General features: G+C 40.6%; 1 protein-coding gene across 6 annotated transcripts in view; it reads right to left on the reverse strand.

Moving 5' to 3' along the window:
- The window catches only part of PDLIM5 (PDZ and LIM domain 5), a 126,229-nt gene that overhangs the window by 80,464 nt on the left and 33,308 nt on the right, over window positions 1-12,457 (reverse strand). For all 6 annotated transcript variants that reach the window (XM_081207000.1, XM_081206998.1, XM_081207001.1 and 3 more), the window contains exon 3: window positions 6,095-6,246. In XM_081207000.1, the coding sequence (XP_081063126.1) occupies window positions 6,095-6,246 (152 nt within the window). The remainder of the gene's footprint in view (window positions 1-6,094; window positions 6,247-12,457) is intronic.

Here is a 12,457-nt window from a genome sequence, read left to right on the forward strand (position 1 = left end):
GTTTTTATGAGAAATTCACAAACATAAAAAAGTTGGGAGTTTTGGAAGAGCTGGGGATTAGGATTAGGGGTCTGCCTTATTAAAGGTAGAGAATGGAGGATTTGGCATCCCATGGTAAATGGGATAGTGGTTGTTGGTATATGCACATCAACTTTCAAAATCTAAACACCAGATATGATTACTGTACTAACAAAGGAGAGCCATGGGGCTCAAAACAAGTGTTAGTTCTACATGGAGTAAACCCACTGAAATTGATAGCCAGGGCTAACTTTGAGCCATTAATTTCAATGGCTCTACCCTGAGTAAAACTTAGTTGGATACAACCCTGCATTTTGGATGTTGCAAAATAGGCTAATCTTTGTTACAGATAAAGTTTATAAATGCAAAGGCACAACAGCTTTTACAATATGTTGGCAAGTGCCTTACAAGACTGCTGTGAAATGTTATTACCATTCTGTTATGATGAATTCCACATTGCTTCCACCTGATAGTTTTGCATATCCTGTCAAAATAGCTGACTTTTTCACCTCCCTTCCAGCTTTCAGCATTCCATCTCTATCCAACACGATTGCTTTTGAACTTCACTACGGGGCTTAGCTGTGTCAAATTCATTTTACTTGCAGGATGCTTTGAGGTTTTTAAAACTGTGAGCACAGGGCAATGTGCTGTCTGCCGAGGGTTAAACATAGCTAGAATCAAGAATTCTGCCCCTTGTGTTTATTTAAAGTTTTAGGAATTCCGAAGTATAGCAAATTCCACAAAATTGCATTCATCTGGGAAACTAATTCACATCAACTTTTGCCAGCCCCTCAAGGGAAATGTAGTACCTGACAGTATACTCACTGGCATTAAAAAGAGAGAGAGACAGGAGGAAATAGCCAGTTAGTGAATACTGTGCTCATCGTGCAACTAGCATTTTAAACCAAATCAGGCAGAATAAAAATAGAAAAATAACTCAATGAGTTCTGACGTAAATAAATCCTATTCCTAAACCAAAACCAGAATCAAAACCCTAAGCTATTAACTTTATAGACTATTTAAGGCAAAAGAGATCAACTACTAGGAACTCTAGCAACTTATCATATCATGAGCCTAAGTACTTCAAAGCGAGTGACATCAAGGAGGCTTGCTTCCAAATGCAGGATTAAAGCATCCCTTCATCTGGCTAGTCAAGAAATTTAAACTGGGCAATTGCTACTATCTGCATTTTAGATAGCCAAAATTCCTTTGCATGACTGTATTCTGGGGTACACCCTCCAAACACATATATGTCAATGCCCAACATGATCCTGGTGTCATAGAATCAGCCACAACGAAAAACCATTGTGTTAAATTACAACCCTTCTGCAGAAGTGAAACTTCACAATACCATTCTTTTTAACATGCCATAACTTTTATTGGCACACAGTCTCCTACAGATAGTTTATGTTGTTGTGGTCTACAGTTTGAGTAGATGCAGGAATTCATTAAGAAAGAAGTGGGAGAAACGTACAGCAAATACTACATATCATTTTACTGATATCTTTTAAGTTAATGAAGCTGGAAAGAAGAAGCAGAAAACAGAAGTCCTAAATGTAATAAAGAGGAACAGCTCCTCTCTGAAAGCAGAAAACAAAGTGTAGAGGAGAAAACAAGAGGAATTTGTCCTTTAAATAAGAGGTCATTGATTCACCCTTCTAATTTCCCCTGAAAGTGTTTGAGCATCTCTTGAACTTTTGGGAAGGGGGTAGTTTATGAATAGCCATTTAGCAGTTCATAAATGGAAATGACAAAAAATGTCAGCCGCAATCTTATCAGTGTAGCTCCTCCCACTCTTAGCTTCTGAGAACACTCTCCCGCCCCCCTTCTTGATAACATGGAGGAGACACAAAGCTAGACATCATCATCATCATAGTTACATCTCCAATAGCTTCATTCCCCCAAATACATACATGTTTGTCCCCACCCTATGCACAGTTTAGATTAATATTTTTAGCGGAGCAGGCATACTATACGGTTTACACAGAAGAAATGATTGATGAAGACTGGAATAACCAGGTACTTAGGATTGCATGCACATAATTGTGCTTAATGTTGAGGCTATGGTTTGTAAGAAAAGGGAAATAAACATGAGGAGGATTGCTATAGGAACTATGAGAAGGATCACTATGGTGACAAGCTCCCCTATAGGCTCTTCTCCAAATTAACGCTAAAACAAAAGATGCCGAGTACATTCCACACAAATTAGTGTAATGGAACACTGATGCTCTTTTTTGTTTATAAAGACAACCAAATTTTCAGTGGGAGTTGGGGAGAGAAGGGAAATAGTTTTATCTGTGGTTGGTGGGTCTGCGTAACCCTTTTCCCATGACTACTATTGCTTTGCTCAAATTTCTCCAGTACCAAAATGTTTGTTTTTTTAAAGAAGCTTTCAATTGGCATTCTGTTTCACATTACGTACAAGAAAGAGATGGGTGCATGGAAAGGGGGGTGGGAAGTGACTTATATAACTGCAGCACTCTATATACTTTCTATTACAGGTCTCTCCAGAAGAAAAGTTGTAAAATATCATCCCCATTCAACTCAACTGGAAATAGATGTACCGTTTAATACATTTATTTTCAGTAGCTTATAAAATAATTTATCCAAGTGTGTGTTAAATGACTTGGAGTTGAAGTCTGTCCAAAAAATTGCATCTGGCTTCCATCCGTTCTCATGGGAAACAAGTCTGTACTTCAACTGAAAAAGAAAAAAAATCAAATACCAGGGAGCAAAATAATAATAATAATCCTACAAAGCCATTGGGGAAGTTAGGGTGCTGTGAAAGATGGTTATAGACATGCTCACAACCTTAAATAGATTTCATGTGCCTGATGATGAGAACAAACTAAACCATAAACAAAGCAAATTATTTAGCAGAAAGCGTTCACAAGAACACTCCCTGTGCCAGTTTCCTACTTCACTGCATCCCTGATTTTTCAGGTCCACTCTTATCTTATCAACCTGATGTGAGAAGGCTTCAGGATTGGGAATACGTCATTGCTGTGTTCTGTTCAAAACATGGTACACTCTTGATGCTAATAAAGATAGTACCAGTAGCTGCAGCAGCTGCTGAAAACATTGTCAACATCCCCCCTCACTTTTAGAGTACCATTCTAACAGTTCAAAGTGTTAAAAAGAAAGAGGATGGAACTTGTGCATTTTAACAGGCAACTGCTGAAATATATCTGACAGAGGGAGCAGTTTAGGAATGTTCACACCGATTCACTCCTTTGATGAAAGTGCTGTCTGCTGTTATTTCGGCATAAACCGAAATCTCTGGCATACGCTGCAGTCATTTACCTGTTTTCTAGTAACAGCATAACAGAAGCTTCCTTGAAACTGTATGTTTATTAAAGGGGTGTACACATGATGCGGGTGGCGCTGTGGTCTAAACTACAGAGCCTAGGGCTTGTTGATCAGAAGGTCGGCGGTTCAAATCTCCGCGACAGGGTGAGCTCCTGTTGTTCAGTCCCTGCTCCTGCCAACCTAGCAGTTCGAAAGCACAAAGTGCAAGTAGATAAATAGGCGGGAAGGTAAACAGGGTTTCCATGCGCTGCTCTGGTTCGCCAGAAGCGGCTTAGTCATGCTGGCCACATGACCCGGAAGCTCTCTGCGGACAAACGCTGGCTCCCTTGGCCAGTAAAGTGAGACGAGCGCCGCAACCCTAGAGTCGTCCGTGACTGGACTTAACAATCAGGGGTCCCTTTACCTTTACACATGATAAAGAGGAAACGATGCTGTGTGCACAGCCCTGCTTTCAAAATTCTGGAGCCCCAAAAGTCACTGCTGGAACCAAGAGCAGAAACCTACATGCATAGAGATGCATCATGCAGGGCCCCAGTTTACCTAGAGCTTTACACCTAAAGGCATTTTTGGGGACATCCACATGCATGGTGTCAACACTGGGACATTGGTTCAGTGACAAGGTCTGGGCAAGGACAAGCTTCCTCTTCAACACATGAGGTCTCAGTCATAACATGAAGGGAGCTACAGACTTCCACAGCTCTTACTATACAGCAGACATGAGGGCCAAAAGGAGTGCCCCCAGGCATCTATCTGGATACAGCATATCCTGGAACCCTAAGTATCCTTTCTACTAACCATTTCCAGGGGTTAGTTTATTACAGCAAATATATTAGTCTTGTGGCACCCTAAGGACTGAAAAAAAATTGTTATATTGCAGGCATTCATGGTCTACAGACTATTTCATAAGATGCAAAAAGTGTAATCCTAAACTGGCAGATTTATATGCACATGGGTGTAGATAAATATATGTACAATAAGTGGAGGAAAGAGGGAAATAAAATGAAGAAGACTGTGACAATTCAGGCTTGAATGAATATAAAAGAATTACAATGACCATTCACAAAGCAGTGTTGCCAATAACACGAGCTTCCTGACAAAGAACAGCAATTCACTCATCTGATTAAGTGGGTTCCAGCACTCAAAACCTTGCATCATAGTAAAATTTGAGGTGCCACAAAATTTTTGTTGCTTATGCTACTAACCATGGCAGTAGGAAAATATGTGATAGGCATTGGTACTGAGACAACACTGTCTAATGTTTCCGGGATCCAAAGAGGATTAGAAACAGATGGAGAGTATGGGACTGGAAACTGGCACAAACCCACAAGACAGCATTCCCCCTTAAACAATGCTAAGATACCAAGTCTGGTACCAAAGGACAATTTATTTGATCTTTGCTCGCCTAATCCTGTGATAAGCTGACTTTGCCTCCAGCTGTCAGGTAGCAGACACTAGTGACTCATATCCTGTATGGAAGCTGAAACACTAACTCATTCACTATCGGAATAACTCAGTGGAAAGTTCCAAGGATCTTCCAATTTAGGTACCAAATAAAGGCTAAAAACCAGGGTTGCTGCCACATTCCACTCCCCATATTGCCCTATTACTGCTCCATACACTTCCTTCCCCACCCCCAAACTCTGATGAGGAAATCGTTCTTGCAAATCTGTCATATGCAAAAACATGTGCACATATAAAAACAAAAGCAAAACAACATAAAAATCAGTAATAATTCAACTTGTATAATATCAATTTCAAATCCAAAACAGATAACCAGCTGGGATAGCCATCTTCACTGAGAAGCCACAAGGCTTCTCAGTGAAGATGGCTATCCCAGCTGGTTATAAAGGCTCAACAAACACCTAAAAGATAACAGAGATAGTGGTTGTCTGATACATAAAGGAAGGTCCCACCACATTCAAGGTCCATTTCTGCAGGATGCTCTCTCCTGCAGAACAAATAAACTGTTTGCAGTGACAAGTACCAGATGCTATATTACTGTAATCTAAACCCTGCCTAAATGTTGCACTCTAAAACCTAATTTCCAGGTGTGCAGGATGAGCTATAGTCAACTCAGTGATGAAGAGGGAGATGCTCTCAGGCTTCTATTTTTTAGGTACTGTTCATATTCCAAGGCTGAAGCTTCCTTACTGAGAACTGGTCCTAGGCTGAGCTCCAAGTTAAAACTCTGTTTTCTATCACCACTATCACTCTTCCCTAAACCAAATCACTGGATGGAAACACACACAGAGGACAAGCAATAGGTAATGCAATCAAACGTTTATATCAGGTCTCATACTTGGACACAGAAGCAGGTTTAGATTTGGGGGGAGGGGTAGTGGTTTTGATAATGATCGTTCATTCTCTATAGGTTCAGAGTATACTAGTTCATTGCCTTTAGGACATAAAAACAAAGACAAAATACAAGGTTTCAAACGTATAAGGAGGAAAGGTTACAAATATCACTAAGTTAGGTGAAATTTTAGCTCTGTATTAGCAAGCTAAAAGCTCAGGAGATATTTCTCTACAGGGTGATCTGACAGGTTTTTTGTCATACAAATACACCCAACCATTTTAGTAAAATAATAATAATAAATTAATGATGCCCCTTCAAGCTACATAACTCAATTACATCGCAAAACATCAAAGGATGCTACCAGGCAAAGGTTGATATACATGCATTCCAACATACAAAAAGAACAATGTGTGGGTTTTCCTTAGAAGTAAGAGTTATTACATTTTTTTTTTTAAAAAAAAAAGCATTTACCTTTGCAGATTCATAGTCAGTTTGCCTGAACAGGTCTTGATCTTGTTTTGTGCTTCCAGGTGAGTCATGCCATCGGCACTTATCCCATCGATACTGAGAACAACGTCACCTATTCCCACGTTTGCATTAGCCGCTTTGCCTCCATCACTCAACTGCAAGGTAACAAATGCAAAGATATAAGTTTTTTTAGAAAATTACCACCCAAGAGCATTACCCCAAGAGTTAATCAGAGTTTGTGAAGTTTCTAAGTGGTCATTCAAAAACCAAATGTTACAAACATTCTTACAATAAGAATTCATTGTAAGGATCAAGTCACACGATCCCAGCAGGGCATGGTGGCCTCTAGAAAAGAGCATTCAGTCCGTACTTTAAAGTCCAGCTCCAACAGTAATTGATGGAGGGGAAGGATTATTTGATTATTTGACCACTGGCAATGTTCACTTAAGTTTTACACAAATTAGCTTCCTGTATGTCAGTAAATAATTGGGTCATGTTGTGCTACAACCATACAATGATCAGTACAGAACACTAACAAGTCATAAAATTATAGAATTGTAGTGTTGGAATGGACTGTGAGGGTCGTCTAGACCAACACCCTACAATGAAGGAAATTTTTGCCCAACGTGGGACTCATACCTGCGACCCTGAGATCAAGAATCTCATGCTCTACAACTATACTGTGTGTAGTACTCAGCATAGGTTCTCTCATGGCAGCAATGTGCTGGTAGGACTGTGTGATTCAAAAGCAAACCCCCTCCTCATCTTGAGGACCATGCCTCCAAGTGCAACTTTAGTACTATGGACCTAGAGTTGTTAGCAAATAGATCTCGGGAAATCGGCATCACCAGTCCACATGAAATTGGGAATGGGAAGCCATCCATAAAGTTGTCAGCGGAGAACAGATTAGAGAGGGCCTTGTGAATACACACCCAACTCCCAGGACCAATTAGGAAACATGCCTGCACGTGCCCAGGGCAGGTCAATCACCTTCACTGAAACCAGTAGTGAAAACCAGAAACTTCTTGCATCTCTTTAGAGAGGTCACTCTCATGTTGTGAGCATTGCTAGATCCTTTTTCATTCAACGTGACAAGGTTATTCATGAGTTATAAGTGAAGAAGTAGCACTACAAAATGACATACAAAACTGAAAGTGAGATAAGTGGTTCCAGAAACTCAATCAAAGCTGCCGCCATCATCAGCACAAAGTATGGGTGTGCATGCATGATCTCTGCATTGATTATGTAAATGGAAGCCCAAACAATATTCTAGGCAGTTCGAGGCAGCAGCCTTCGTACTCTATTATATTACATCAGACATGGGAAACGATGCTTTCTGAGAATACAAGTGGGAGGCAACTAAAATAGGCCCAAAAACTCCTTATATCTAACAACGTAGGAGTTTAAGAAATGTTAATATGAAAGAAGTTCGTGGAAGGAAAGTTTCTCACCCACCTCTGTAGCCCCCTTTGTCCACCAAAAAGTTTCTTTGAAAAATTGGGAGTCTCTTGAAAAATGTAGGATGGTATTGGAAACAGCGTATAGGAAACTTTCCTTCCAGTGACCTACTTCAAGTTAACTTATCTTAGGATTCACGCCCAATTTTGTTTTCTGTGCGTGACTTAGTTGAGTAACACCTGTACTACTAAAAGCTGACTGATACAAATCAGCAAATGCTCAATTTAAAAAACACCTCTTTTAACAGACACCGAAATGTTGTTATGGTTGTCGCCTTGTGAGGGTGGGGATGCTAAAGGCTGAACAAACAGAAGAGAAGTCCTTCTCGGTGACCACCTCAAGATATACAGGTGAAGGCAATGAAGCAACCAGGAGGGCATGCTCTGTAGAGCTCAATAATTACAGATCACATTTAAAAATGCAGATCTTGCAGTAATAATATGCTTCAAGAATCTGACTGCAAGGAAACAAATTTTAGTAGATCGTTGCAAATGCTATCAATTGATGTTGTGCAGAAAGGCTTCTGTCAGCAAAATAGGATGAGACCTAATTCTCAGTGATGTCCCTTCCCCTATGCATCCTCCTCCCCTCACTCTCCTCTGCATTAACCGCCCCCCCAAAAAACACCTCTGGAGCAGATTTAGGGGCTGTGGGGGGGGAGGGATTCACCAAAAATTGTCCCCTCCTTATTCCACTGTTTTCTGAGCAACAACCCAACATACAACCCTTTTTACTCTTTTATTTTGATCAAAATTCATTTTAAGGTATATACTGTACAGTGATGCCTCGCAAGACGAAAATAATCTGTTCCGCGAGTCTCTTCGTCTAGCGGTTTTTTCGTAGCAACCCTATTAGTGGCTTAGAGGATTAGCGCTATTAGCGGTTTAGCGGCTATTAAAGGCTTAGCGGCTTAGCGGCTAAAAGGCTATTAGCGGCTTAGAAAAAGGGGGGGAGCGAAAAAAATCGCAAGACTCGCAAAACGCTTTTGTCTTGCGAAGCAAGCCCATAGGGAAATTCGTCTTGCGAAGCTCATCGAAAAACGGAAAACCCTTTCGTCTAGCGGGTTTTTCGTCTTGCGGGGCACCACTGTATTGGTATTATTAGGCAGCAACAGCCAGAGAGAACCTCAACATTAAGTCGAAATCCATGCCCTTTAACTCAACTATTTAACATTTTAAAATTTAGATCAAATTAACCGGCAAGGGAAAAATCAGCATCTCTTGCTTGAAGAGAATGAAAATAGTTCAGTAATTATTCAGCAGCAAGTGAATGAATAGAACCGCCACTGGGAACATGAATAAAATCTTAAAAGAATATAAAGATGGAAAGAGCAAGTTATCCTTTCCATTCAGCCTGCCAATGTAGGATTATTCCCTTCTGTATGTTCGCATATGCTTCTGTTCTGCCTAGTTTCAAGTGTCTCACGGCATGGAGCTTCCATACCTTTCTCTAATAATTTATTGCACTGCTGTACTGCTACATAGACCTCACTGTTGATAAATTAATTACCCCTGCCCCATTCACATAAAGAGTATTCGGTCTTGGAGGGGAGAAATTTCCATTGCTCGCATTTCCAACCATTACTTCCCAGCTATTAACCATAACTCAACTCACAAATGATAAATCAGTCTCACTTTTGGGTTTCTGCTCTTGCCAATTCCTTTCAAATATAGCAATGCTAAATGAAAATGTTAATCTCTGTCATTTGATTTCTTCTATTCAGCCTTGCGAATAAATGCCGTTTCTCTTAATTATTTTATGACTGCATTTTTGTGCACACATGAACAATCTTCTTTAAGAGTTTAAGCTGCTGTGAGCAAGTAGAAATGCCCCCACAGTGCAAAAGAGGAACATGCTTCCCTTGTATATCATACAGACACTTTCTGTATTGTCTTTCAGGCACCAATTGAAGTTGTCCCTCTTTCAACAAACCCTCTAAGTAGATAATTTTTATCCCAGTTGGTAATAGTCTTGAATTTGAATTGATTTAATAAGTGTGTTGTTTCAACACACACACACACACACACACACACACACACACACACACACACACAGCAGTACACACACACACATTCCTACATGCAATCACTTTAGTAGTTTTTATATGTGCAATTATTCTGTGCATGTTTTCCTTGTAGAGTTTTGGAAGTTTCATAAATGAAACAAACAAAAAAACAACTGATTTGTGCAAGAAACCTGAACATGGCCATTCTCCATATTGCTGGTCACATCTAAATGCCTTTAACCACATGCACTGCTCCATCCATATCCATTAGTGCCCACAGAGGCAGCACCATCACACTAATGTTATGTGGGAATGAGCCAGTTCATACAAGTGCATTGCAGCCTTACAACCAGCAAACACACCCTGCATTAATCACAAGAGGTACTCCTCTTCTTATTTCCTGAGAAACTTTCCAATAGCACCTCTCTCATAATACAGCAGAAGGGTGGAGCTGTCGCTATGCCTTGGCTTTTATCCTGTGTCATAACACTTAATCAGCTCTATCCGCAGGAATCTCCCCACACATATCTTCTGTCATGCAATGACTCCCAGGTCTAAGTTTGGACTCTATCAGAAAAAAAAGCTCTTTCAGCTTTTGGGGATGCTTGCTAGAAGCTGACCCATGCCACACTTTTTTCTCTGTGTCGCCCGTCCTGTTCCATGGGACTATATTCTTTAACTGTTGCAAGTGCAACAGCAAGCTAAGCTAGCTCAGCTTCCAGTTCTGGAGGGCAGGAAAGGCCAAACAGATATAGTAATAGAATAAATTTATTATTTGTACCCCGCCCATCTGGCAGGGTTTCCCCAGCCACTCTGGGCAGCTTCCAACAAAGATTAAAAATACATTAAACCATCACACATTAAAAACTTCCTTGAACAGGGCTGCCTTAAGATGTCTTCTAAATGTCAGGTAGTTGTTTATCTCTTTGACATCTGATGGGAGGGCGTTCCACAGGGCGGGCGCCACTACCGAGAAGGCCCTCTGCCTGGTTCCCTGTAGCTTTGCTTCTCACAGTGAGGGAACTGCCAGAAGGCACTTAGCGCTGGACCTCAGCATCCAGGCAGAATGATGGGGGTGGAGATGCTCCTTCAGGTATACTGGGCTAAGGCCATTTAGGGATTTAAAGGTCAGCATCAACACTTTGAATTGTGCTCGGAAACGTACTGGGCACCAATGTAGGTCTTTCAAGACCGGTGTTATATGGTCGCGGCGGCCACCCCCCGTCACCAATCTAGCTGCCGCATTCTGGATTAGTTGTAGTTTCCGGGTCACCTTCATAAACTAGGGGAACAAAGCTTTCATAAGAGTCAGAATTGTAGAATGGTAGAGCATGAGACTTCTAATCTCAGGGTCATTGGTTTTAGCCCCACGTTGGGTGAAATACTCCTACATTGCAGGGGGTTGAACTAGATGACCCTTGTGGCCCCTTCTAACTCTACAAGGGACCACAAGGGTCATCTAGTTCAACCCCCTGCAATGTAGGAATATTTCACCCAATGTGGGGCTAAAACCAACGACCCTGAGATTAGAAGTCTCATGCTCTACCAACGGAGCTATCTTTCATCTGGCTAGAATTTGTCCCTGTTAATGCCTCTTTGGCTGTCTGGATGGAGAGTTGTGTGTCTTCAAGAAGGGTAGAGATAACTGTGAAACAACCTCTGATGTACTTGCTATAGTCAGGAAGATGCTGAGGAGACATTTATTGTCCTAATCTTCCCCATCAGCATTTCCTTAACCCTATAGCCTCTTTTTGAACATTGTATTCTACTGGAAATTAACCTCATTGTTTCATGCGGCAACCGTTCCTGGCTCTTTCAATTAATCCAAGCTTTTGTACTTTTTTTAAAAAAGTGTCAGAGGTTATTTATTGACAGCATGTTAGCTAACTACGGTCCTACAAAATTTCTATTTCTGCAGCAGATCCAAGAGTCAGTAGTATGGTTGAGCTGCAAGACTATGAAATGGCACTCAAGATTTGCTGCTATCGCTGCTTGCTCTTTTTGGTGAACACATGTCGCTTTTTGGCAGAGTGCATGCTAGATGTCTGATTTGGAATGGTTCATAGAAGAAACTGCACACTCAGCCAACTGCTATATATAGGGATCCCCTCTTTATTTCTCTTGTATCCTCTTATAACCTGATAGCACTGCAATGTTCTGGATTCCTCCTCCCCAAAGGACAAGCAAGGTTCCCTTTCTACAAACAGTTTCGACATGAGTCCAAGATTCATTATTTCTAAACTGGTTGTTGCCACACACCTTCCTCCTTACAGCAATATTATTTTCCTATTTAAGTCAGTGCAGACGCAATGTTCCTGATTTTATAATCATACTAAGATCAGGGTATATGTTCCTCCAGCACCTTATATTCTCATGCTTAAATTCACCCACTCCTTCGCCACCTCCACCAGCCACTAGACGATCCAGAGTTTTGTCTAAATCAATGTGTGCAAAGCAGCAGATCTTTTTCAGCTTTGCGCTGAAATGCTCTATTTGTACAAGACCAAAAAAAGAGTGTTCATGGCTTTAAAAAATATGCACTGATATCCCCCTGATAAGCAAGACAAAGTGGCCTACTGGGAGTTATCAATGTTAAAATGTGGCTTTGGCTAATGTTACAGTAAAAATTCATCTTGTCAAAATGGAAAGCAGGATTACATTCTTGTTGATAGTGCTAATTAACATGGAATTGATTTCGAGTGAAGTTTGTTAAACTTTGCACTCAAACACATTATTTTGTATGTTCATTTTATATAGTAAATGCAAATGATTAGTGCCAAAAAAAAATATTTTGCACATATTTTTCTTCCCATAAACTACCCACCATATAACAATGAATTCATATTTCTTGGGAACATTTTTCTTACCTTCATGTATAGTCTAACTGCCTTTAGTATACAGAA

This window comes from Podarcis bocagei (assembly GCF_964188305.1).
Source record: "Podarcis bocagei genome assembly, chromosome: 9".
In the NCBI taxonomy this organism is placed as follows: domain Eukaryota; kingdom Metazoa; phylum Chordata; class Lepidosauria; order Squamata; family Lacertidae; genus Podarcis; species Podarcis bocagei.